General features: G+C 39.7%; 1 protein-coding gene across 6 annotated transcripts in view; it reads right to left on the minus strand.

The window, feature by feature from the left end:
- Positions 1–1083: 1083 nt before the first annotated feature.
- The window catches only part of LOC107558713 (ephrin type-B receptor 3), a 50760-nt gene continuing 24226 nt past the window's right edge, over positions 1084–27617 (minus strand). The window contains exons 2-16 of one of the 6 annotated variants that reach the window (XM_016242381.1): positions 23336–23400; positions 18717–19389; positions 14000–14155; positions 12938–13273; positions 11084–11208; positions 10560–10722; positions 10294–10402; positions 9294–9346; positions 9061–9183; positions 7808–8055; positions 7227–7442; positions 6973–7122; positions 6699–6892; positions 4757–4912; positions 1084–2181 (exon numbers count right to left, since the gene is read on the minus strand). In XM_016242381.1, coding sequence (XP_016097867.1) covers positions 2073–2181; positions 4757–4912; positions 6699–6892; positions 6973–7122; positions 7227–7442; positions 7808–8055; positions 9061–9183; positions 9294–9346; positions 10294–10402; positions 10560–10722; positions 11084–11208; positions 12938–13273; positions 14000–14155; positions 18717–19389; positions 23336–23400 — 2876 coding nt within the window. In that variant the 3' untranslated portion in view covers positions 1084–2072. Of the gene's footprint in view, positions 2182–4756; positions 4913–6698; positions 6893–6972; positions 7123–7226; positions 7443–7807; positions 8056–8973; positions 9196–9293; positions 9347–10293; positions 10403–10559; positions 10723–11083; positions 11209–12937; positions 13274–13999; positions 14156–18716; positions 19390–23335; positions 23401–27617 lie in introns of all 6 variants that reach the window. The other 5 variants (XM_016242379.1, XM_016242380.1, XM_016242378.1 and 2 more) reach the window with 5 other exon arrangements.

The following is a 27617-nucleotide window of genomic DNA, read 5'->3' on the forward strand; positions in this document are numbered from 1 at the left end:
CAGACACATGGAGTCTGTGGTGGGGTCTTTCATCAAGCCTACGCGCAAGAAAAAGAGTTGAAAGCTAAAAAATGTGGAAGACAAACTGATAGCATACAACGTATCCGGCCTACCGCATAGCACTAACGTGAATTACCATTGTGGTTCAAGATCTCATTTGAAAACGCCCCTGGAAATTCTGTAATTCTGAAAATATGATTGCGAGAAATGAACAAAACGCTTTACAATAGGATAGCTTTGAGAATTGGTACTACCAGTTTCTCTTTGTGGTGGTGACAGAAAGGCTTAGCTTTAATATTAAAGAGATTTACTAGGGATCTGCCCAACATTGATGAGACGTTCAACACCTCTATTCATTTCTCTTAAACCAATTTCAATACACTTCCTTTGCATTTGTGTTTCCTGCTCAAAGCAACATCATGACAGCATTCCACAATTTTCTTTCACACCTTTTATCTGTTTTTGAATGTCAGCGTTCAAATTTATATCAGATCTTTAAATATATAAATCATTCCTTTTGGCCTCTTGGGATATGTAAAAATCAAATCATAAAATAAACACAATATATTGGTATTTCTCCACATATTATTGATTCATAAGTAATAATATGTAAATTGAGCTCCATGTCACAAGTCATTTCATGCATTTGTGCTCCACTGTGGAACACAACTGAAACGTTCAGGTACAGAACGTGTGCATAATCCTTCTACTCTCCCTTTGTTTTATACACATACACAGAAACACACACACTACATCATAGTCATTCTGACACTACACACACTCACTCATTGTGGTCAGTGATTTTTACACTGAAAAAAAATATATATATACATATATATATATATATATATATATATATATATTTTTTTTTTTTATCAGTATTTTGTCATTTTCCTGGAAAAATAAAAAGAAAAGAAAAACGTTCTCAAAACAAGATGAAAATGTATTAAGCAAAATTGCATTATCTTGATTTATATTACGTTTAAAGCATAAAACTCTTGAGTTTTGTTAGATTTATGCTTGACATAAGAATTCGACAAAGAAAAAAACAAACTCTTAAAACAAGTTTTAATATATTGCACAATTTTACTTCTCAAATTGATCTTGTTTTTAGAATGTTTAGTTTTTTTTTTCCTGGAAAAAAGACAAACATTGATTTATAAAATGTTTTTTTTTTTTTTGCAGTGTAGTACAGAATATCACAGTCCTTCTCTTTTCTAACTGCTAAAGAATTCTGATATAATGACTGATGACCAGCTAAATGTCAACTCATTGTGGAACAGAAACTAAACAGGGTGAGGGAAAACAACAGAAGAGAATAAAAGAAAACATCAATTGAAATTGTGAAAACACAGCTGAGAATCCATTATTTGAAACTATGAAAGCATCCTGAGTTCACCAGGTATATTCTAAGAAGTAATTTTATCAGTTTAAACCTGGTGGACAAATGCAACTTCCTCAAATCCGGTCCTGCGACATCCGTGATCTTTCGCCCCCGGCTGTGCCTCTCCCTCCTGTCCGTTTGAGGCATGTGCCCTTAAATAAAACACCTTCAATATGAAGATGGGGAATAAGCACAAAATCACACGCACAATAGAACATCTGCTAGCACTGGAGGGATTTCTGCACAATTGTGTCCACACGCTTCGTGAATTTATATTCACTTCTAGTTTTTGTCTTTATCTTCAAGTTATGTGTACTATTAGAGCAGTATTTCTTCCATAAGCAATGTCCATCCGGGAGAGTCCGTACCTCAGAGTCATTTTCAAGGAGAAATGCATTTTGGGAGGCTTTGGAGATTGGGCGAATCCCGTCCCGCCTCACGAAAGAAAATACCACACGCATGCATGCAGTCGCCGTGAGGCATGCATGGGATATAGGCTTTCCTCTCCATTCTTAAAAATAAGTACAAAATAATCTTATCTAATCCTGTCGGGTGTAAAATAATGCAGTCGTTACAGGAAAATGGAAAAGAAAAAGTTGTCCGAGGCACTGCGAGCCAGTTTCATCTGATTAGTGGAGATGATCTGGGGTCGTCTGTTAGTTCGCTTTAGAACAGTTCCGCCCCCATCTCAGACCTGGATGGGCAGCGTTTGGTTCATTTGCAGTCTCATGTCTTGAATGCTGCCGAGAATCTTCTTTTGGTGGCCGGCTAATGTTACACCTATCCGTAACAGGTCTCTGTAGAAAAACAGCAAGAAGAAAATCTTATTGTCACTGCTATACAATAAATATCATAGTGGTTTCTAAAAGAGAGAACAGAACTGATGTTATTCAAGTGATAAACTCCCATGGGAACGTAGCCAGGTGAGCAAATCCGTTAGCAAATTGTCGCTAGGTTGAGCGAATAGAACAACCCCACCCTTTGGCTACTGAACTGAGACGAGTATGTGGTGCAAAGCCAGTTCTCAAAATGGAGATAGGTCAAGCGCTGGTCAATGATTTGCACCTAAGGCTACCAGATGTCAAATTTCACATAAAGAAAGTGCTATTAGTGTAACTGCAGACATGACTTGGAATGCACACTACTGTAGAATGAGTGTGGTGTAAAGGTTACCACAGGCTTTATGATAGAAATGCTTCCTGTTGTTTCATTGGCTGAGGTAATCTAATCTCTTCATGAGGCTTTAGTTTACACAGCAACACGTGTAGCTAAAAGCTAGTGCAGACTCTTGTCGTTTACTCTTTTTTTTCACCTTCCGACAGTGGTGGACGAAGTACACAAATCAAGTACTTGAGTAAAAGTACAGATACGTATAATAAAATATTACTCCAGTAAAAGTACTCCTTTTTCAATTTTACTCGAGTGAAAGTACAAAAGTACTCAATTTCGTATGTACTTAAGTAAAAAAGTACTGATAGATTTATTTTGCAATTTTATATAGGCTACCTAATTTATGTCTTTATTTAATTTTTTTATAATCCTACTGCTCAAAATACCTGGGATTTTCCCAAAATAACCACTATGTGGAGTCAACTACATTGACGAGAGTGATGTAGTAATGTTCACTGTGAACCTTACACTGCGATGTACCTGAGAGAAAACAGATTTGACCATCTGATTTTCACCAGTAAGAAAAAAAGTGTTTTAAAGCTTGTTGTTTTGCAGAACATCACAGTTATATATGACATGAGAATAAGGCCTGAAGTTAGGAAGGACATTTTAAGGAAAATAATTAAAAAAAATATTCTCCAACCTTGTCTGTGGTGTAAAAACACCCCTGGTCAAATGCCCCCAGAGGGCAACACTTCCCACTTTGATAATTACTGTAGTTACGATGTTCTGAACATCACATCCTTTCTTTTCCCCCCAGATGTAATCTGTATATAGGTGGTTGAATAAAAATATTTGGACTTTATGTCTAAAAATTACCTCAACTTAGCACCAGCAAGCTTGTTAACTAGACAGTTAGCATCAACTAACAATATTTGCTTATTTTCAGTATGGTTATGAATAAACATTAATATCTGTCTACTCGGCTAGTTAATCCAAACAATATAAAAATGTATACTGTTGATAAACAATATAAAAACAGACGTCACATAGGGCTAAATGCATAGCATTTTAATAAAACTGTTAACGTTACGGCAGCGGGGAATATGAACGTGCATGAGTTATTTTATTTAGTCTGTGATATTGTAATGTTTCGGGGTTTTTTTACCTAAAACATAGAGACACTGATGTTGATGTGTCTGCATTCAAGCATTTCAGTGGGCTTAAATAGATCACCCTTTACAGCAGATTTAGTTCACAAACGCCTGACAGTTTTGACCTAAATATGATTCTCAGTTACAATAATTAATCCTAAAATTCGACATTAGTAACTTACTTTTAGCAGCGTCAGTCGCCCACGCGCGTGCTCACACGATCTCCCGGTTCTTACTTGTGAATTCAGTTCACTGGAGACTCGCACTAAACGGTTCATTTGAATCAGTGAGTTGTCGACTCGAGAACAGCTGCAATCGGTTCAGAAAGAGGACATTGTCGGGGAGCAAGCTGCCCCCATTCTGTCTGCCCTTCTCATCTCTACAATCACACAACATTAGCAGAGTAATTTCACACAGTGTAAAAGTGTTTTCTCCCTTTTTTCCTCTGTTGGTCCCATCAAGCCAATAATGTTGGATAAAATGATAATAAATTGAGCCCATAAGGAGAATTACTAGTCATTAAGAGCACGAGAAAACCACCGACTGGTCCACCTGTCAAGTTGCCAAATTGAAACAAATTACCCCTGCCTCCATCCTTTATTACATTTTAATTGGCGTGATGAATTTATATATTTTTTTCTTTATTAGTTTATTTGATCCCAACCGCTCTCTTCACATCTGTCTAGACATTTAACATAGCGACAAATCACAGATTTCTTTTCTGGACAGTGACCTTTGTAAGATTCTTTGTTCATGACATTTTCTGAGGATGAAATGTTACAATAAATTAAGGCGAGATGAGGAAAATAATCACATGCTCAAAAGCTCTATCACTAAACCTTTTCTGATCACTAAAATATTAAATTTCCTGTTCAAGACATATTGTCTTTTTAATTCCCTATTGAAGTTCTGTTTTAGTTTGGTTTGATCGCTTGGTCTAAATCAGAGTTCAATGTCACACAACTGGCTCAAGTCCATGCCACAAGTACTATTATGAAATTATTACCCCTGTTTAGAAGTTGCATGAATGCACAGTGCCTTGAATTTGAACTAATGTGAGACCAGCAAAACAAAGATGAGCAATCCAACAAATAAACCAGACACTCACTCTGCAGTCATCTGGGCCACCAAGTCAAAAGAAGCAAAGCCAGCATTAAGGAAGTTGTCTCGGTAGCGGCTCATCTTGATGGCGTCCAGCCAGTCGCCCACAGTGGTGAAGGTGGTGTAGTCAGGCACACAGCGGTCGAGGAGCGGCTGGGAGGCCCTACAGAGAAAGAGAGGAGTGGAGATAAAAAGAGAGAGAGAGAGGGTTAGGTCATGCCAGGCCTCCACCACCGAAACCTCACCCCCAAACCCCCCACAACCACCACCATCTCTCCTGGCCTGTAGGGCCTGAACTTGCCACTGTGGCTTACTGGCTGGAGACGTGAAGGGGCCCGCCAGAGAGAACTGCAATGATGCTGTGGGTGTGGGTCCGTATGCAGCGGTAAATGTTTGGACTGAAGTTGTGTTGCCTGACATGTATCGATACATGACATGCTCCAATTCTATATTAATTTTTATATTATTTCTCAGTATTCCTTTGAAATCACTGTTTGCTTATGCATGACATGATTTATCCAAGTAGGACAAGTAGGTTGACCACCCCTTTTATTGGTCCAGGAGCAACATTTATTTAGTTAAATCATGTTTGCCTGCATACACCTGCGTAAATTCTTGCACTACAGTGCAACTAAATTGTATGTCATGCATAAAAGCAGCCAGTTTAAATTAGATCAGACAAAACCAACAGAGACCAGTCATGATCTATGACCAGACTGGGGTCTTAATAACTAACAGTGAGGTCTGGACTGTGGGGATAGGGAGGCAAAGTTTGAGAGCAAAGACACTTCTGTCTGCAAGCTCTCTGCTCTGCTGAACCTAGCTGTCTTTTGATGGCATTAGATTAATTAACAATTAAAAGCATAAGAAAAAAGTTAATAATAAAGGAACAGAGGCTCTATTGAGGACAAGGTCTGTAGATGGATGGGAAGAGCGATTTTTAATAAACTCCTGCCTTTAGTGCTGAAGGTTTGTGGTCATTAACCTGGAAGGCAGCTTTTCTTAATGGGGCATTGTTAGAGCTGTCCTGGCTCTCACATCTTAGGGACGTTGACTTGAAGTGCGAGACTGGGAAAAACTGTATGAGGAAACCAAAAAAATGTCTGTGCATAACTAAACTACCCTGAACTCAGCATTGAGAGCAACTATTAACTAATTAAACTGTCCTTAGTTTAGTTAAGGAATTGATCACTGAAGATAGTACACAGAGCATCAAATGTTGCAACAACAGGAGCCCATCTCTCAGTCTTTCATTAGGCTTAGCAGGCAGGCCACCTCTCCATTGGCCCTTTTAAAATCTCGTTACTTGCTAATTAAAACCATTCCCATCTCTGAATTACATTAACTAATTATTCCTCCTTTATCCTCTGATCATTGCAGAGTAGACAAAGTGTCTCCCACAGTTCCCTGGTTGTTAGAGGCCCTCCCCCAGGACTTACAGCTTAGAGGCATGCACCCCGAGGTGGGTCAAAACCCATCTACAGCTTCTGGCGAACAATTACTGTGTGTCTTACTGAAACAAATTATGTGCAAATATGCTGATCAACAAGTAAAAGGCTGTTATATAGTGACAGGCATCTGGAAGGAGGCTTATGTCATTAAATATCTCAAATAGGAAAGCCTAGTATGTTTATACCAGAGCAAGCATCTCAGGCAAAACAATCGATAGCCCCGTGATGGTGCAATTAAACCAAATGTTTTATTGACTTAAGGTCATCCTGATTTCCATAACGTCAGAGTTTCTCAGCTTACAATATTTTTGGTCGTTTGAAAATTATCTTAAATCAATAGGCTCTTAATTCAAATGCCTCTGTAACTTTGTCCTAATTCTGAATTTGAAACGAGATAACCAAATTGTAAAAGTCGTTAATACTGCTTGTTTAGTTGAGGAGATAAAAATCATGCAAACATATTAACTAACATGCTAATATGTCCATGTGTGCCCTTACCCAGAATGTGTGCTGGTGACCACCTTAAGGCTGGCGGCATTGCGAATAAGTTTGTCCAAGGTGTTGACGATCTGAGAGAACTTAGGTCTCAAGTTTCTTTCTTTCACCCAGCAGTCTAGCATGAGTTGATGCAAGGCAGTAGGGCAATCCATAGGTGGGGGCAGTCGGTAGTCCTGCTCGACAGCGTTGATTACCTGTTGATGGAAAAATAATAATTGGTGTTAGTTTATTAACAAATTAATTTGAACAGAGGCAAAGTAGAGAGGAAACTTACGTCTTGGTTACTCATGTCCCAGTATGGGCGCTCGCCATACGACATCACCTCCCACATCACAATGCCGTAGCTCCAAACGTCACTGGCTGAGGTGAACTTCCTATAAGCAATAGCCTCTGGGGCTGTCCAGCGAATAGGTATCTTTCCTCCCTACAGATGCAAGAGCATACAATGTTTTTTTTTTTATCTCAGTTGGGAGCTGGACACTTTTAATTGCTATAGAAATATTAATGGATAAAGACTTGAATGCTGACCAATGTGCTGGTGTAGGTGGGGTCAGTAGGATCATCCTCCAAGAAACGAGAAAGGCCAAAATCGGACACCTTACACACCAGGTTGCTGTTGACCAGAATGTTACGGGCAGCCAAATCACGGTGCACATAGTTCATGTCGGACAGATATTTCATGCCAGCTGCAATGCCTCTCAACATACCGACGAGCTGGATGACTGTGAACTGTCCATCATTTAGCTGTTGGAGAGAGTGGGAAAAATCACAGACCCATTTATAACAGAAATGTCCGCTGTCTACGTGTTTTAACTTTCCAGGATGTGACTCATCAGCTAGATGATTCATCTCTCAAAGTCACAGCTAGCAGCTTCACTATTTGTCATCACTATTTAGAAAAGTTAGGATGTTTTTTAAAGGGGCAGGTGAGAACATCTCTTTTTATTAGAAAATGAATCTGGAACTAAATCTTGCAAGACTTCAACAATGATAGTATTTGTTTCATTAGATCACATTTTTTAACTGTTACTTGCATTTCCACAAATGTCCCACAACAAGGCAAAGAAAAAAAACATTAAATTAATTTTATGGTAGTAAGCATCTCTAACCCGGAGAAAGGAATCCAGTGCTCCGTTCTCCATGAACTCAGTGACAATCATGACTGGCCGACTCTTCGTCACCACCCCTTCAAGGCGGATAATATTAGGATGATCAAACTGGCCCATGATGCTGGCTTCACTCAGGAAGTCTCTTCTTTGGCGATCCGTATAGCCTGCCTTCAGAGTCTTGATGGCCACAATGATCTCACGCCGTCCAGGGAGTTTCAGACGGCCACGACACACCTCTCCAAACTCTCCTACATAGGTAATGGACAGACGAGAGAGAGGAAGAAAAGGTGGAGTGGAGAGAGGAGAGGGAAGAGTGGAGGAGTGTGGGAGAGAAAGGGGAGAGGGACAGTTACTGGTTAGAATCAAGGAGCCAGGGGGAAGCAGGGGGAGACAGCAAGAGAAGCCAGGGCTAAAGGTGATGCTATTAGAGTGTATCCAGGGGGCGAGGGAAGGGGTAGGGTGAGATAAGGAATGCTTAAATAGGAAAAGCTCTTGGAGGGTTGTTGGGAGTTGGGGTACCGAAAAGGAAAAGGGAAAAGTAAAGCAATAGTGGAAAGGGTAAAGGGTAGATTCAGAGAATGCTAGGGTCTGAAGGGAGTGAGGGTAGTAATGTGGGAAGTAGGTGGGGACAGAAGCTTGGGAGGATTGGACGGCTTGCGTCTGCAGTCTAAGCCAATGTGTAAGCAAGTGCGAGAGAAAGAGGGGTCAGGGAAGGACATGGTAGGGGTTCATCACTTTAGACAAAGCTAGGAAACAATAGGTTCAGGAAGCAGCGTTAGATGTTAAAAGCCTTGTTTGTTGGACTCTGACATGGGGCTCCGCAACTCATTACAACATGCCTGCACGTCTTACTGAACCAGTATCCTACTTCTTTTTTTTTTTTTTTTGGCTCTAACATTAATGTTAACATTTAGAAAATTTACAAAACACAGGGGAGTGGTCTCAAGGTCAGGAAGGAAGTCAACAGGTCATAGGGTCAAGGACATTTAATTGTCCGAGAGGTATCATCAGGCTCAGGACAGGCTTGGTAAGTTAGCAGGAATGGTAGCTCTATAGTTAGCTCTGAAGATAACCTCAGAAGCTCCATTTTGTAAGTAAAGCTGTTAGAGACGTTGGTAAGGTGCTAAGGGTTTGGATTTTGGAGCGGGATGAGTTGATTGAAGTACCGCTTGGTGTGAAGTCCTCTAAAGGTATGGCCTGGGTGTGCCTAGCTGTCTTCCCCCTGTTGCTCAGGAGCTTGTGTTGTTGGTTACCTGCGCCAATGACTTCCTCGATTTTCACACAGGAAACGTCAATCTCTTTGGCAAACTCGCGGATGGCCTCATTTGGGTCCTCATAGGTGAATGGGTCAATGTAGACCTTCATTCCCGGAGTGACTATAGGGGATTCAATAGTGCAAATAGCCGTATGAATCACACTGCCATAACACACAATATTTATAGTATTGTTAGTCATCAGAATGCAAGTAAACTCTGTAGAGACTTACTGTATTGTTGCAGTTTTTCTGTGTATTCTGATTCTGAGCCATTGCGTTGCTTCCTGAGAACCAAAGACAATACAGTCAGTTACAAAAGTTGATGATTTCTTATCTAAATGTAGGAAAATAAGCATTTGAAAAGGACCTGTGTTTTCCCTACCAGCCCCTTTAGGGACATAAATTGAGGTCGATCAAAGAAAGAGAATGATATAAAAATTAGGAGAACAACACAATCACCCTTAAGAGACCCTTGTCACTACATGATGGAAGTCAAATCTGCATAAAGACAGCTAAGAAAAACAGTAGCAGCACTGGTTGTCTTGCTCCCGTTACATGCTAAGGAATCTTTACAGCCACAGTTTAAATCACTCCTGTCTCTTAATTTGTTCCTTCACACTCAGTATCTGTCCATTAAATGCAATGCAATTTCAACAAACCCAACCCCCCTAGTACATTTTAATGTAATCCCTTTGTTGTTTAACTAGTAACCGGGCCAATAATACCCGCTGGTTATTTATATCTCATTTCCAATTCAAATTCAGCTCCGGAATATGCCACGGCCTAAATTTTTTCAATCACAGGCAAGTTAAGATACTGAGACACACACGTCTGATTAGAACGAAAGAGAGTGCATATTTAGAATTTTTGCATGATAAGGCTTTAAATACACAGCTGCCTTGCCCTCAACTCTGGAAATGGGAAGGTGGCCAAAGGATGGAAAGTGCCAGTGTCAATGATCATTGGGACACTGCGGAATTCCAATGTAGGGCACACTGGCTACAGTTTACTAAGTACAAGATCCAAAATAACTGACAACCCAGAATGAATCTGCTTCTCAAACTGCATTCATTAATTGTCCAGTAGTTTCTAAGGAAGCATTATGGGCAACTAAATATTGTGTTGTTTCATAAGTATACTGTGACTTCTGAATCTTTGATTTTTGCTGTGATCCATTTATAAGTACATTTACTGAACGTCATTAAGGTAAGTTAAAAAATGAACCAGTTACCTGAGGCAGACAATGGCAATAACCACAACAACAATGATGAAGACCAGCCCTGCTGTCAGAGAACCCACAATGAGAGGTAACTGCTCCTGTAGTGTCTTGTCTACATCGGCTGTGTGTGAGGCACAAAGAGAGATATCAGATCTATTTATGGCGTTTCTCTGTCTATGAGAGGTATGTATACACTTAGATCCACACAAATGCTTGATATTATTTGAAAGAAAGTTGTTTGTATGTGATAATATAGGAATATATGTTGTTTTACATACCCTGGTGGTTGGTGCTAAAGTCAGTAGGGCTGCTATAGCGGCCATACCCAGCCACCGTTCGGGCTCGAACCTGCACAACATACGGCGTGCCTGGCTTCAAACCCTCAATGCGTGCAGAGCTACGCTGGGCTGTCATGGTGTGGGCAATAGCTTCTCCCTGGTCCTGTGGGAACAGTGATAAAACAAGCCATATAAATCCAGCCAGCACCCAAAAGCAAGCGTCTGGCAGCTATGGTTTAATCTGTCAGTACAACACATCAAACACGAAGCAGATATGCCTGGCCCTTTCTTTTCCTCTATGCAAATCCTCCTGCCTCCATCCCTGCCAAGCTCCAACTGCCTTGCGGTGTTAGCGTTCAAAAGGGGATGAATCAAGGGAGGAGTTAGGGAAGAATGTTAGGATACGAGAGAGAGGAAGGGTTGATGCTGTTGTCAGGATGGACGATTATGTATAGAGCAGAGGATGACAGTGGTGGAATTGTGATAGAATGCCCTTCACTTCATTGACTTACACTGGCTCTTACCTTCTCATGGTATTTAATCTCGTAATCCAAGATGATGCCATTTGGTTTTTCAGGGGGGAGCCAGGAAAGACTCATGGTGTTGGCTGAGGCCCCCATCAGGTGGACGGTAGGAACTGCAGAGGGAGCTGTGTGGGGAAAATGAGAGAAATCCTATTTTAATGAAAGCTGACATTCTATTTTTTCACATTTAGAGCATGTTCACATTCAGGATTACCAAAGAGCTGCTTTGATGTGTAAGCATTCAGACAGCTCTTAGTCTTGGGCCCTTTCAGGGCCCCAGCCTCTCAACTACACAGACAGATTGAATTCTAAAGTCTCTTGTAAAAAGGACCATGGCAGACAAACAGGAAGGCTTAGTATATGGCAGATTCAGTCCACACAACCTACAAACACATGCAAATATATGTACAGCTGCACACACCCTCTGTCCACTCCCTAAGCTCTTTCTTTCCCAAATTACTGTAATGTGAAATTTTAAAGTATTTATACACCATGTTAGTGTAAATTGTGTTCACTTACACATCTTTATTGTAATACTGTAAAAATACTAATGAGATCCTAATAAGAATCACACCTGAGAAAAAAAAGGAAATTATAAAACAAGTGAAATGCCTGTAATTTTAACATGAAAATTTGAATTTTGGGGTAATTATCATGAAATAAATTTCTTTATATTCTTTAAAATTCCCTTTATGCAAGATATAATCTATTGTTTGTTTTTAGGACTAAATGTAACCTGGACTTTTTTACCCATACATATTCGGGTTAACACAAGTTCTTATATAGCTCCTTACTTCTCTTCGCACCTAGCTTTACATAATCTATACTGTCCCCATTTGTCCTCAGACCTGATGTTGCCATCTCCGGTTTCTGATGTTATCAAATTCTGTTCACACACTACAGTAGCTCTCAACATCCCCTGCTTTCTTGCCTCTGTCTCTCCCTCCCTCACTCTTTCTTTGTTAAAAGCGTTTTAATCCCCAGGTTCGGTTCTTTGATCCTTTCCCTAGTAGCTCTTTATCATTCTGTCTGTCTCTTTGTCCACCTCCCCCAAAAGCTCACTCTCCCCCAACCCAACACCATCAACCTCCTAACCCAGGCCTTGCTCAGAAAAGCTTCACCCTGCAGACAATGCTCACTGGGCAGCCTGCTTGCTTACTCTCACCCCAGGATTAAGGGGCCTCATCTTGAGGAGACAGTGGAAGTAACCATGACGTCCCTTGAGCTGATGGCCCATATTTATTTTTTGTCTTAAAAGGCAGATGAATATTCAAGAACAGTCCTGGGAGATAATCTGATCACAGACCCTCTTGAAGTTTCGGAACCATGGGGGTGGGTGGCTTTGTGGGTGTGCATGTCACCCTGGGATTGACTCATATGCAACAACAACCTAGGTTATATGACAATGCCTGCAGTCAATCCCTGAGAGCAAACAGAGGCATTCTTAAAGCTGGGTGTTAGCATAGAGTGCTAAGGAGAGAGTTAAGCATATGCATAAAACTGAGAGCTATCCTGAGAAGTCCAGTGTCAATTCAAAACTTGAAATCATACAATAAGAGACTGTTTTCACAAGGTTAACGCATCTCCACATCTCACTAACCCAGCACACTCTAGCCTAGAGTAGATTAGCTTTGCTACTGAGCCTCATAGCACAGCTCTCAGGCATTGATGCATTGATGCAGTGTCGTGGGTTGGAAATATCTTAAGAGAGGCCATTACACTTCATTATTTCAAGCTAGAGCAAATTAAGAAAAACCTTTATGGACACACATGGAAGAGTATATTTGTAACCTGTCGGAAAATCTAAAGATGGTATCTGTGTTTTGGAATATGATATGAAATCACTGAACTCACCAGCCTGGTTGGTGGTGATGTTAACAGAGTCAAACTGGGGTGCATAGGGACTCTTGTTGGAGACTCCATTGACGGCCTGAATCTCAAAGCTGTACTGGGTGTGAGCCTGAAGGTTTCTGACCGTAACATGTCTCTCAGTAAGCCCAAGGTGGCGGGGAGAGATATCCACGTTGTCATCACATCGTGTGCAGGTTCCACGTTCAGGCAGGCATTTCTTACAAATTACATTGTAGAGAAGGTCCTCCCTTCCACCTTGGTCACGTGGCTCGCTCCACTCAAGTACAAGCGATGTCTCATTTACATTGGAGATGACACTGCGTGGAGCTGAGGGTACGGCTGCAAAAAAGAAAATATTTTTGTCATGTTGTTTTCCTAAGGTAAGTGTTAATAAACCTGTCAGAAAGGCTAGCCTAAGGTGGTTTTCTGGTCTTAGCAGGTTTAAGCTTGGTTAGTTGCTTTCCCAGCAGGTCCCTTAGCAAAGCAGGTGTTCAGCTAGTTTAGGTCACAAAGCTGGTTTAGCTGACCAATTGAGTTCCCTAAAACTACCAAACTAAGCAGTGCCTGGTAAGCAGCTAAGACCATCAGATCACATTAGGCTAGTTTAAAATGTTTTTTTAAGCAGGAACTTGAAATGAAGTTGGTCAAATGGGACTTCACATACACTCAATGTGGATTAAATGCTTTCATGTAAATCAAATTAAGCAAAACCTTGTTTTTCCCACTTGTGCTGTTCATTTTAATATCAAAAATGGCTAGAAATAGCTGTGGTTCACTTGGGAAAACATTTTTATTCGTGCATTTATCTGTTCAGAGTGCTGACAATGAACAGAGCTAGAAAGGAGCTAATATTATACAGAAGAAAGGGAAACCTTTCAAAAAAAATCCCAGGTTTCTTCTGCATATTGAACGGAGGAATTGCTTTACATATGGATGAACATATGAATGTACATATGGTGTTTGGATCAATGTGGCTTTTGAGAGCTGGCAAATAAACAACACTCCTTATGTTTAGATAAGTTCATGGTGGGTTAAATGGCTGTTTTAGTCGAGGGCATTACTCACTGGTGCATCCTGAGTCAGGTGAATCATTGTCCGCCCGATAGTAGCCGGTCCTGCAGGAACAAATGCTGGTGGCTCCAGAACTTGTCCGACTATTGGGTGGACACGGGGAGCAGAACCCTTCACCCTGCTTGGACTTGAAGGTACCTGGACTGCAAGCTAAAGAGAGAAAGAGTTTTTACTTTGCCTGTCAAAATAGAAACTCATAGCTGTAACCGCATATTCACACCAAGTGTACTTCTTTGCTACTCATTTTCGGTGAATGCTTCCATCTAGGTATGTGACAACTTTTCATTGCATTCAACTGCAAAATCAATAGCAATTTCCCTTTTGCAATTTGCATTTTGTGAGCTCTGCTTGCCTTAATTTAGTTTCTTACTTTTGTTTTCCTTGCCCACAGTATGCAGTCTAATCCTTTCCATCTTGGCATTGTAAAATACGAAGGCGCACAGGTTCTTGCTTACGTATTTGTTTGGCACTGTTAATTTGCTGTGTTTTCCTCCAAGGAAATAACCCCCTCATGACTAGACGAGTTCCAACAACATACCCTGGCCTTGCATAAACCCCATGTGCATACTTCAATTACAAACACATGCCTGTCAGTTCCAAACAACAGCACTTTTCAAAATGTAAATTCTCATACACAGGCAATGTCAATGTTGTTCTGCAGGAATTGTCCCTCTAAGATAAACAAAGCATATTAAAGACTACAAGGGAAAGTGTGAGCTGTTATCTTATGAATACAAAGATTAGTGTGTCATTCACAGGTCTTTGGCCTTTGTGGAGCTTTGACACCTTTTACGGAGATTGTGTACACATTGTATCACACCTACGATAAATGGAGAGGTGCTCTCCTGGCACACAATGCCAATGTGATCGTTCAGCTCAGAATGTCACTCAGCTGTCTAAGTGATCAATTAGTCCGTTTTATGTTTATTAGAAGCAGGCAAGGAGTATGATGACAGTTCCCAGCCTTCCGAGCCATTTTATCAGTAAAGGTTAGAAGCAGCAAATAATGAACAGGCACTGTGTTTTTCTGAGAAAAAAAACAAAAAAAAGATTTGAACATCTGGTTTCTGGACTGATAGTCCGCAAAGCAGAACACAACACCGGTGATGTTCCTGAGGTCACTTTCCAAATTCCCTTTCTCAGAATGTGCAATATTGACACAAGGCTTCATTAGTGCAGGGATACTGTTACCTCGGTTAACCAGGGGCTTATTTGTTTAACCATTAATCATTGGAGGCCAGAGATAGGTAGTGAAGAAGGAGCATAGAAAACAATTCACATAGAGATAAAAATGAAAGAGTGTAGTTGTGAGTTCGGGTTTATCGCACGTAACGAATCACTTTGGAGATTAATGAGTCCTCAGTGTTTTGCCTCGCATTTCAGATGTACATAAATCAACCAAAATCTTGGGGAGACAAATGAGACCATCTAGTTCTAGCCCCCATGAAAGACTGCTTGAAATTCCCCTTCAAAAAGCTCGGGCGGTTTTCTGAAGGATTGAAAGTGCTGATTAATCTCTTCCAAGGAGGTAAGAAGTCAGCCCTTTCCTTTCATCCTCATCCTTCCTCCAGCAGCTCTCCTGACAGAGCACGAGAGAGAGAAGAGGTGAAAGAAAGCAAAAGAAATGCAAATCATGTGGCTTTTTTCATGAGTTCTCTTACTTACGAACTCTCTCCAGTACAGTCTATTGCTCGCACTCTATTGCCCAAACTCTATTTGCTGCTCTCCCTCTCTCATTGAGAGCAGAAGGACTTAAGGGAGTGATTAGAATGTGTGGTGAATTTGGAAGCGAGGAGAAAGAACGGATAGGGGAAATATGGAGCTCTAAGAAAAAAAGGGTCTTGTCGATTAATATTCATGTGAATGTCCAAACTGTGCACTTGCAGGGTATTAATGAGACCAATGGCCTTCAGATGAAGGCGAGCAAGAGAGAGGTGACAGAGAGATTTATCCCTCCTTTAGTTTCCGGTTGGCTTGATTAGAGAACATTTTATCAGGGCACAGCCGCCAGGGCTTTCACCTTGAGCCACCACAAGCAAACAAATAAGTTTTTAACTGTACATCAGACAGCAGATTTCCAAGGACTGCCCTTATGGGTATACACACGTTTGATATAAGTTAACATAAGTTGGCAGTAGTATAAAAGTCCTTCATTATGTTGACAACTACATAACATTTCTGAAAAAATACAAATAAATAAATAACGTGAGTGGTGCAAAACTTGCTTTCACTATGCTAAGGTGTTTTAAATGGTTGCCAAGGCATTGCTATGTGATTCTGAACTTTTTAGGGTACTATGTGGTTGCTAGGGTTTTGTGGTAGATTGCCAAGGAGTTGCAATGCTTTTCCGAAGGCATTCTTTCTTGTTCTTTTTTGCATACTTTATGGTTGTTAGGTGGTTTCTTACCATCTCAAGTTAAAATGTGCCTACCCCAAGTCATATTCAAGATATTCTAGTCCCCCCGCAAATGTAAATCTATGGGACTTGTCCCCACCTTTTTATCATCCAACAGCTGAAAATGTTAAAGGGGTCATATGATGCGATTTAAATTTTTCCTTTCTCTTTGGAGTGTTACAAGCTCTTGGTGCATAAATAAGATCTGTAACATTGCAAAGACTAAAGTCTCAAATCCAAAGAGATATTCTTTATAAAAGTTAAGAGTCAGCCACGCCTACCTAAAACGGCTCGTTCTAACACACCTCCGCATATCTACATCACGATGTGGGAAGATTTGCATAACGCCACCCAAATGTTGAATGAAAGAAGGCGTAACTTTTATTCTCGCTGTAGTATTGTTGCCGCCGCCGCCATGTCGTGAAGGCGCTATGTGATTCGTTGTGAAAGCGAAACTACTTTGTTTGGCCTTCCAAAAGAGGACGATATCTGCTTCGTCATGCCTAGAGCTGATCTGTGCTGGTTGCTATAGGAAATACAACAACTTTGCGCTGTGGATCGCCGGATCGGCTTTCACCGTGGACGAAGCGGAGTCCAGCCCGGGGTTGTCACATGTTGTTGCCGCAAGCCCTCCTGGCGCTCCTTCGTCGAATCCGTGGGCCGCTCCGTGCTCAAGCCCGCCGCCTCTGCTCACTCTAGCCCTCCGGCCATTCCTCACTCTAGCCCCCGGCCTCTGCTCACTCTAGGCCGCCACCGCTCACTCTGGGCCGCCGTGTGTGATGCTGTGTTTCGTTGTGAAAGCGAAACTACTTTGTTTGGCCTTCCAAAAATGGACACGACTAGAAATAAGTGGTTAAGTTGTATTTACAACACTGTTTCAAAACACTTCAACCCAAACATTCAGATGTGTGCAGCACATTTTATGGAGGACGTTTCCTGATCCTGGTAGAGTAGACTACAATGCCGGCTGTTCTGACTCACAGACTGTAAGTACGTTTTTATATTTAAAGAATTTTCCACTGATGTTTCATACGCGAGTTTTGGGCAGTGTAGAGCAGGGCTTGTTGTTTGTCATTTCTCTGATCACAAATGCAGATATGGTTTTATGTTTACGCGGCGCGATGCAACGCAATGCGTAAAAAGACAGTATAATTCATTATAATCCATAATTATGTCCCCACTGGATGCAACGAATACCTCGTTTATAATGGGTTTTGATGTTTTTGAATCGTAGCTCCGGCCGGACAGGGCATCATCACAATATGGTAAGGGGAGTAACTTTTCCGTCACATGCTTGAGGTATTCGGCCAATCACAACGCGCTGGATAGCTGGCCAATCACAGCACACCTTGCTTTTCAGACCGATGAGCTTTGTAAAAATCGACGCGTTTCAGAAAGGCGGTGCATACGGAAGAAACAATAATGTACAGTATGTGGAAAATGTGTTTTTTGAACCTTAAACCGCATAAACACATTTCATTACACCAAATACACAAATTAATGTTCTTTTTAGCAACATCATATGACCCCTTTAAGTAAATTGCTTAGGAGAATATATTTGTAAAATTAGCAGTATACAGGTTAAAGCAGCATTCATGTCCATAGCACAAACTTTGTAGGGCAAACTACACACTACAGTTTAATACTCAGGGTTAAGTGTTTGCTTAAATCTCCAACCCTCTGTATGAACAATCATAACAGTTACGATTACCTCAAACACCACAAATAATCCTCTTTTCTCTATACACAAATCATTTGCTGTTCAGTTTAATTCTTTACCCCAGAGGTTCACTGATCAGTGGCTGTGCCTTTCTAGTTCTTTTAATGTGCTGGAGCCAACTGTCTCTTTGCGACCTTTCACTTCTGGTGCCTTGACTGTCACAGGGTTACTTTTCTTTCTCCATCTCATGCTCTTCATTAAGGTTTCACTGCAGCCCTTGCCCTTGGTCTGCAAATCGATTCCGGTCTCTCACTCCCAGCTCTCCATTTGACCCTTGACCTGCCGCTGTCTGCTCAGCTCACTTTCACCGTGGCTATGTTACACGCTGACTTAATTCAGCTCAGCCTTAACCTGATATGTTTTTCATCAAAACTGCTCCTTTCTCTCAGCAAAATGTTCCACTCTGATAGACATACAGATTTTTTTTACTTATTCATTGCTTTGCTCTGCTTAACTTGAGGTCAAACAGCCATATTTGCTGTTAGCAAACACCTCAATAAAAAAAAAACAGGATGATTTGTCCGTTTGGCTTAATGTGATACCGAGAGATAAAACAAATTGCACAGTGAGAAAAAAACACATATATCAGCACTCACCTTGACACTGTGTGTCCTTAACTGCAGGCTCGAACCCAGCCATGCAAGTACAGGAACCTACAGGAACCATCCACTCTCCATCTCCATTGCAATAGAGTTTAAGAGGAACAGACACCTCCAGAGCATTCGGCACACAAGTGCCAGGGGCAATGACTAGTGACGTGGCCTCGGCGCCTGTGGCCGTCTCTGGGAAGACGGCAAAATTGGCAATGGTTGTGGAACACTTCTTGTAGAAAACTCGGACAGAGATTAAAGACATGCAGGCACCCAGGTCCTGGAAAGCCAGATAGAAGCCAGCCCTGGAAAGTGGACCAAAGCTGCGAATCTTGGTGTTGACCCGACCAGACTCCAACATAGAGAAGCTCTCATCCGGAGCAATGGTGTCCACCTTAACATAAGGGTTCTCCATCCAAAAAGGACTGGTAGATGTGGCGGAATCTGAGTCGGACTCGTAGTAGAATAGATTGAAGGTCTCTTTACATGATCCTGGAATGTTGGGAATACTGTTACAATCTCGTACGGTGAACTTCATCTCCACATAAACACGGAGAACATCCTTTCGAGGGATAAAGTCGCTGCGAAGCCAGTTGTTCTGGTTAAGCTCACGAACGTTGCACACTTGGTATGTTCGGATGGGGTTCATGGCATCATCATAACCACTGACTTCCTCCCACTGAGAAAAAAAAGAACACTAAGTCATAGATATAAAACAACATACAAGTTCACCTTCAGAATGAGCTAGCACTTAATATATACTGCATTCGGTGATTCTTCTACAGAACAATAGCAATAAGAAATGTTTTATCTAAAGTATGGTACGATACACTTTATTGTCAGCATTATAAATGAAACCATTTTCATTTTGATGTTATCCAGGGCTTTAGAACTCTGAGGTGTTACGCTACAGAGGTACGGCAGGCAATAAATTGCTGCTTCTCAGCCCCAGCCCCACACACCATAGCTAAGAAACAATATAACGGAGGGAGCAAGCTTAGAAAAGAGTGAATGGGGTGGATGAAAGCGAGGGGAAATTACATTTTGTGCTTTTTGGTTTGTGCCTTTTCAATTACACATTGTGCGTGGTATCATTAAGTGGGGAGCTTCACGCTGGTCTTTCATCTGCGTTCACCAGTTCAATGAGGAAACCTGCCTGGCAAATTCATCAAAATTACCGTGGAGTGTCAGAACTCCATCGGATAAAACAACGAGTGGATGTTTACCTCATACCTTGACTGTGGAGTACTCTCTGCATCACTTCACAATCAATTACTGTTCAATTAAACCATCATGATTACACTGTATTCCTGCAGATCAACAAGCTACACTCAGTCCTCTAGCAAAATGATTTCTTTCTTAACTACCAAAATTAATAGTATACATCTTTTGAAAAGAAAGGTGAGAGGTATCTTCAAGAGTTTGACTGCTGATGTGGTACTAAATGCTGCATTGTGATTTGTAGTAACACCATGTGACATGATAAGCAATATGTAGCAACAACTAATGGTAGTGCAGACTGTGGTCGAGTAAAAATGCCTACTAGCAATCTTGGCATCTAATGACGGTTTTTACATCAACATCGGCTTGTTTAAACAAAAAGCATATATCAACAAGAAATGATTCACATTCAATGCTGTAAAGGGACAATTAGATTCACGCTCAACCTCGGGAAACCGTCCAGCTTCTTTTGATTACAGCGAGTTCAATTTCAGAGCAAGAATAAGCGATCCGAAAGGAGAAAATGAGCTGTAGCCAAAAACCGAAACCGAAATCTCGCACGGCGTTGAGAGAGTAGCGTAGTGTTTGTGTAGAGGTGAAGTGTTTAATTAACATAGAAATATGGATGTTGTGCGGACAGGCCATTCATCCCTACGGGCCCCGGGGACCCGAAGCAGACAGGGCTTCCAGAAGTCTCTGCTTTATCACTGCCTTTCTGAGCCAAGGGTGCCGAGATCAATAATACGCATCAGGTCAATGCGACAGGAGAAAGAATGAGGTGTAAATGGGCATTTGGAAAAAATTGCTGAGAGAGTGAAGATGGAAACGAGAAAGGGGCCCACACATCGCACTGGTGTCGACTCCTCTAGGGGTAATGGCGCACCAAACATGCCTCCTTCCAAGATTAAGACGCCCAATCAATTTCTTTTCAGCTCAATCTTAGGGAAATAAGCCTACGGATGGCTTACTTTAAGATATTTCTGCATATTAAATGTTGATATGAAATAGTACTGTCTGAAAGTACTGAAAAAATACACAAGGTGAAAAGTTGAATTAATGAATTAATTTACTTTAGACGCAGATGCTGCTGTGGAATGATGGTTTATGTGGTTTATTTATGAATATATATACAGTGGGTACGGAAAGTATTCAGACCCCCTTAAATTTTTCACTCTTTGTTTACAGTGTTTTTTTTTTTTTTCTTCACTCGGTTTGTTTATCTTGGAAGAATTAGCAGGTCAGGTTTAAGCGACAGCAGGTCGTTTTGTTTATTTTTCCTTAATGGTGTTACAGTCTGTATTTATCAGTGTTTATTTCTCGGGTTACAGGTGTCAGACTAATGACTAATAGACTTTTTTTATTTTTTTCGTGGCAGATTAAATGAAAAGAGAAAAATAACTGCTGTGTCAGACTGGGATTTATTCCAACTTTTTGCCCCTGTTTTTATTATCTGGGCACAGTTCCCATTTCGGTTTTGTGGGTGCGACATACCATTGAACTTAGTGTCACACAAAATTAGAAACGAGTGTGCTATAGGAAAGAGAGATATGGAGGGTGCCAATTAAGCCAGTGGCTGGATCTCCAAAAAAAAAAAAAAAAAAGCTGTCAAAATTACATTTCATCCCCAGCAGAAATAATAAATTTATATTTTGCTAAAAATAAATAAATAAAAAGTATGACAAGTAGGCAACACCCTCCCACACCTCACCACAATTGTCATAACTGCAATAAATAAATAAATAAATATTATTTAAATTCTATAGTATTTATCGTTCATGGTAGTTTTTCTTGTATAGCCTTTAATTTTTGCAGATTTAAACAAAAACAAACATTATATATATATATATATATTAGTATTACAATCATACAAATCCAATGAGAATAATTCAAAGTAAAATAAAATTTTCACAAAACATTTTAGTTTTGGTCTGAAATAACATTTGTTGTGGGATTCGCTGCAGAAGGAGGGATATTTCAATTTGAGATTGAAAAAAAGAAAGTGGCACACTATGAAATTTAAAGCAAGGACACACTGGTGCCACATTCCCCCTGTCTGTCCTAAAATACAGTGGGGTGGCGTGGATGAAATATATAGCGGCGTGCATGACAGAGAGCAGAAGGGAGAGAATTGGGCAATGTATGTTGTGAAAGGCGGCATCTGTTGGGGTGTAAAGGGGCTGTGCTTTGGCCCATTGTGCTGGTGAGTTTTAGTGCTTTAATGGGGGCGGGGAGGGATATTTACAAGAATAATATATGGACGGGGAAGGTGAGATGCCAGTTGATTTGTGTCTTTGGGGCTGATCTTGCACCTCGGTGCATTGGTGCTAAGTTACTCGGAAGTAAAGGTTTTGGGGAGGGGTGACTGCGACAGCTGAGATGGTGTGGCTGGGGGCAGGAAGGGGGCAATGGACACATGCAGGACCCTAAAGTAGACGATAGAAGGAAGAGAGGTGAAGATCCAAAGAATTAGGCAAATCCCAACAAAAGAAGAAAAGGCAGCAGTGTCTGGGTATTGTGAAAGATATACCGAGCAAAGGATACTTCTGCTGTGTCTGCCAAAAGCTTGTGGGCACAGATTTCACTTTTGGAGAATGAATTTAACACGGCTAAGGTGAAATCCGATCTGGGCATTGCCTTTATCTGATGGAACTCAGAGCTTCCTGTGTTTAACACTGTACTTGAACAAGACTGTAATTGTACCTCTTATTATACCTCTTGATTTAAAGGTTCTATAACTACGACATTTATGAGAGAATATCACGAAACCAGGCAAGAACATGTGCGAGTCATTTTCAACCCTCCAATGAAAGATTTCAATGGAGATAATAAGAAATGTTTTTTTGGTTTGTTTGTTTTGTTTAATTACAGTGAGTCCGATTTTAAGAGTTTGTAATTTAACATAATTTTAAAGACAATTAAGCACACTTTTTAACTGGCATTACTGCTATGGAAAAAAAAAAAACGTTTCTGTAATGCAAAAGAAAGACATTTTTAAAAGACATTCTATGTTTTAAAAAAACTAAACTAAATAAAGTAAAAGCAAAATTAAACAAAACAAAAGGGGGTGGGGGGGGGGACAAAACGATGAAACAAAATAGTCAAAACAAAACAAAATGTTGCAACAAAAAAGTAAAAATAAAAACAAACAACAAAACAGAAAGGAAAAACTAAATTAAACGATGAAACAAAATAAATTCAAAATAAAACAATACAAAACAACAAATAAAATAAAATAAAATAAAATAAAATATCAAACAGACCATTTTATCCTGAGGTCAAATGTGACCTAGAGAAAACATTTTGAGATTCACCCCTGTATACTTTATTTGGACTGAAGCAGTGGATCATATAAGCATGATGAGCTCAGGTTAACCAAAGTCAAACACACAAAAGTAATAACTCACCCCAGTTTCAGGATGTGAGGTCCATGCGAGTTCAGTGGTGGCCCATTTGGTGTCCATCAGTGTTTCTGCAGGAAAAAAAGAAAGAAAGAAAAAAAGTTTGAAAACTCAATTTGAGGAACAATATTAGCCTAAACAACAGACAAATAAGATAAATAAATGGAAACGCTTGGGAGGAAGTGATTTCACACTGCAGGACAAGCTAAGCAACACACAACTGTCACTGTCCATATTGTTAATAGGTATTAATGCATTGCGGTAAATTCATGCGTGCAGGAACGGAGAAACACTATCATGCTAATCAACAGTGAAAAGACGGCGAAACAGCTTTGTGAGTGATCCAGAAGGCATTGTCAAAGATTTATGACAGCCCTCCTCTAATTAGATTTAATTAGCCATGTATTTGCTGGGTGGGATAGAAAAGCTAAGTGTTTTTGAAAGACAACCCACTCCCCTTCACACACACACACACACACACACACTCAAGAGGATATATAACAGAGCAAAGGAGTTCTTGAATAGCACCATAAAACTCACAAAAGGAAGATCCTCACAATTTCCTCACTACCCAATATGCTCTGCCTGTCTGTTTTTCTGTTTTTATCCCACCAGCCATATGTGCAGCTCTCTGTTTTTATTATAATGAAAGCACACTCACTCAGCCTAGACTACCAACATATTGAGCCAAACCATTTTACCTTCCGCCACCTGCTTCGGCCGTTTATACATCGTGGCTGCGGTTACAAATGAGACTATATTTTACAAAATTAGATGAAGCGGAGTATATAAAATAAATATCAGAGTATGTTTCTTGTCCTCCAAAGTGAGTGCTAAACACTGTTACACCTGGTATTAACATTCATTCAGGATGTGAAAAGTTGAAATGGTTCTGACCGCATGTAGGACTTTATGATTTGGAGGAAGATATTTGCTATTTTTGTGACAAAAATTGTGAGATATATATATAACCCACAAACAGCTCTAGGTTTGCTGTTTATTGTAAAAAAAAAGAAAAGAAAAAAAAAATGAATAATAATAATAATGAATGAATTAAATCAATCTGAATGGCTTGCTTGTAAATTGTATCTGCACATCAGTTTTATTTTGGTATCATTGAGGTACTATTACTGTTATACTATTATAGATTTTGTTAATATTTTGGATTAGTTTGTATTTTTACATTTTCTTCTCTCATATTGTTTTTTTGTCATTTTTGTTGGTTTTAAATATGTCTGTTGTTTTTTAATTAATTTTTATTTCAGTTTTAGTTTTTAGTACATCAAGTTAAACTAAATAAAAATGAGAAATGTCACCTTGGAAACTAACTGAAATAAAATCAAGTAATAAAATAAAATAACAGTTTTCACATTTCTTTTATTCCAAGTAATGAAAAGGCTTTTTACGTTTTAGTTTTAGTTAACTATAAAAAACCTGCTGCACATTAATTTGGGTAACACTTTATTTTAAGGTGTCCTTGTTACACGTGTTACATGTACTTACATTATAATAACAATTAATTATGCATAATTACATGCAAGTAACCTAAGCCAAACCCTAATCTTAACCCTAATCATATAGTAAGTGCATGTAGTTAATTAATATTACTCAGTACTTACTGTATATGTATAATTACACTGTAACAAGGACACCTTAAAATAAAGTGTAACCTTAATTTGTAATATTCATAGTTATTATATATTATATTTATTTATTTATTTAATATATTTTAATTGGATCTATCATACTGTCAAATGTGTACTTGTGTATTTTTTTTTCTAATTATAAAATATACAAAACATGGCCCAACAACAACATTAGTAATAATAATAATAATACCTATTATTTTCATTATAATTATTATTATTGCTCTAAAACATAAATGGAAAATACTACAGGAAATATCAAGCTTGTTTGTGCCTACATGAGAAGTTTCAAACATGTAGGTGTTTGTACAACAAGAAGAGACCAAGTCTGAGGCAGCCGTTTACTCTTCAGATAGAATTGGCCATTGATTGTCATGCAGTGCGTACGGACCGTCATACTGTGTCACTGACTGACAGGTCCGCTCTCGTCATTTCAAAGAAACCCATAAGTCAGCTGCCAGCTGTGGCCAAGCTAGCAAGCCCTAGCGCAAATAAAACGCAAGGCAAACCCAGAGAAAAAGGGCTGAAGTGAAAGCGAGCTGTGACTCAGTGAAACAGGCTGAACTGACTGCGGCGTTCTGCAGCCTTCTGTTTTGTTTGCGTTTTGTAAGCTGTGCTGAAAAACAGCAAAGCAGAGCATTGTGTCAGCTGAGCGTGCTTTTAGATGAGGAGGCAAGTCTCGGCTCAATGAGAGAGCGAACGCAGCGGAGGGCGAGCCACCCCTCACCCCATCCTGCCACAGAGCGGCCCTCAATGCAACAATTCATTCACAGTCCAGCAGGAAGCCCACAGCAGCACCGAGCCTCCATTACGGCCCACAGACCAGCTCGCTACTGTTAAAATGGCTCCATACAGGGAAAGTTTCATTTAGGCGGCCGGGAACCGATCAGTTTATTTCCCGTTTCTCTCCGTTTTGAGGAAAAGCCTAAGAATATGGGTATTTTCTGGCAGGACGGCAAACCTGATTGACGAGTGCTGAGAAGAAACCTCTCCCTTGCACAACCTGAATGTTTTAGTGTGAAGCATGGGCAAACTTTAGGCTATAAACCCAATGACATAAAGCACACACCATAAACTTAAGTTAGTGAGGCAGAACATTTATGAAACTTGAGAAAGCAGACCGACACATAAATTAACTGCCGCAAAATGAAACGCAGGTTTCGTTATTTGCCTCATGTTGACTTAACTCTCATAAAAAATAATAAAAAATTTTTTTTACTATAAAATACAGAAATATAAGAAAATAGCAACAATATACTATGTAAGCTACTTAAAAAAAGTAAACTACTATATTTTAAATGATAAGATATATAAATATATCTATACATTTCAGTGATATTCTTTAAAATTATAAACGGGAGGCAGTTCATAATAAGTTATAAAAAAAACAATCAACTTTAATTTAAAAAATATATTTGTATACATTTTGGTTTTCAATTTCAGTTAATGTTTAAATTATGTTGTGTGTTTTTTTTATTTTAAAACTTTTTTTGTGTTAAAACTATATGCACATTGGTTTTATTCATTTTTAATTCAGTGTTTTTTATTTTGTATTATAATATTCAGTCATTTTAATTTTATAAATTTTATTTCACACACACACATGTGTGTTTAATAACAGTATTTATATCATATATAAATGTTAATTTCCTAAGATTGTTGAGTCTTTATGAGACCTTATTAATAACCCATTTATATATTTACATATTTATATAATGGCTAATTAATAGGGTCTCATATAACACAAACAATCCCAGGAAATGTCCATATTTGAGGTAAGTAGAGCACATAATCAAAACATCATCACTGAAAGAACATGAATGTGTAGCCGGATGTTTAGGAGGAAATATGGGGATTTATGTAAATTACTAAATGACAAGTCAGTGTTTTTGGTTTAAACATTAAGCACACAAGTTGCATGACATGCACACATTCAAAGCCACATTCCCATTCTCAGAGTTGCATGTTAAAACACACACACGTTTACTGATGTAAGAAAGGTCAGCTCTTCCATTCTAATCCTCTAATGACAGAGCAGCACTAATAACAGAGGAAGACAGAGAAACACTTGAATCAACACACACACACACACACACACACACACACACACACACACTCTCTCTGTGGGTTTACGAGTGCCTTCAAATATTTCTTTGTTCCAGTGGGCAATCGTTTTAAAGAGGGGTATGTGAACAAAACCACCTCTATTGATACAAAGAATGTTCGGTGGATTTAGAAACTGAGTCAGTGGCATGTGGGCAGACAGGTGAGAGATTACTGCAGGATTTCTGCTTTCGGCTTTACCCGTTCCTTTTTTGCATGTCGTTTGGAGGTTAGAAGATGTGGAAAGTAAAAAAAAATAAAAATTTTAAAAATGCATGCGAAACAGCAAAGACTAGACCAGGAGAGTGCAAATAAAAAGAACAGAATTTACATATAATTTTGCATTTCATGAAAACTAGAGGACAAGTGTGTACTTTCTGCATCATTACCGCCACCAAATGGAGCTGCAAAAATAAAAAATGTTGTTAAACCAGTTTTCTGATGACGACTCCCTTGCCCTATTAGTCAGTCAAACAAAAAGCCCCTCCCCACACCTATGCTATTGGTTGAGTCAATGTTTCTTTGTTTATATATATATA

This window comes from Sinocyclocheilus grahami, unplaced genomic scaffold (assembly GCF_001515645.1).
Source record: "Sinocyclocheilus grahami isolate Dianchi unplaced genomic scaffold, SAMN03320097.WGS_v1.1 scaffold656.1, whole genome shotgun sequence".
In the NCBI taxonomy this organism is placed as follows: Eukaryota; Metazoa; Chordata; class Actinopteri; order Cypriniformes; family Cyprinidae; genus Sinocyclocheilus; species Sinocyclocheilus grahami.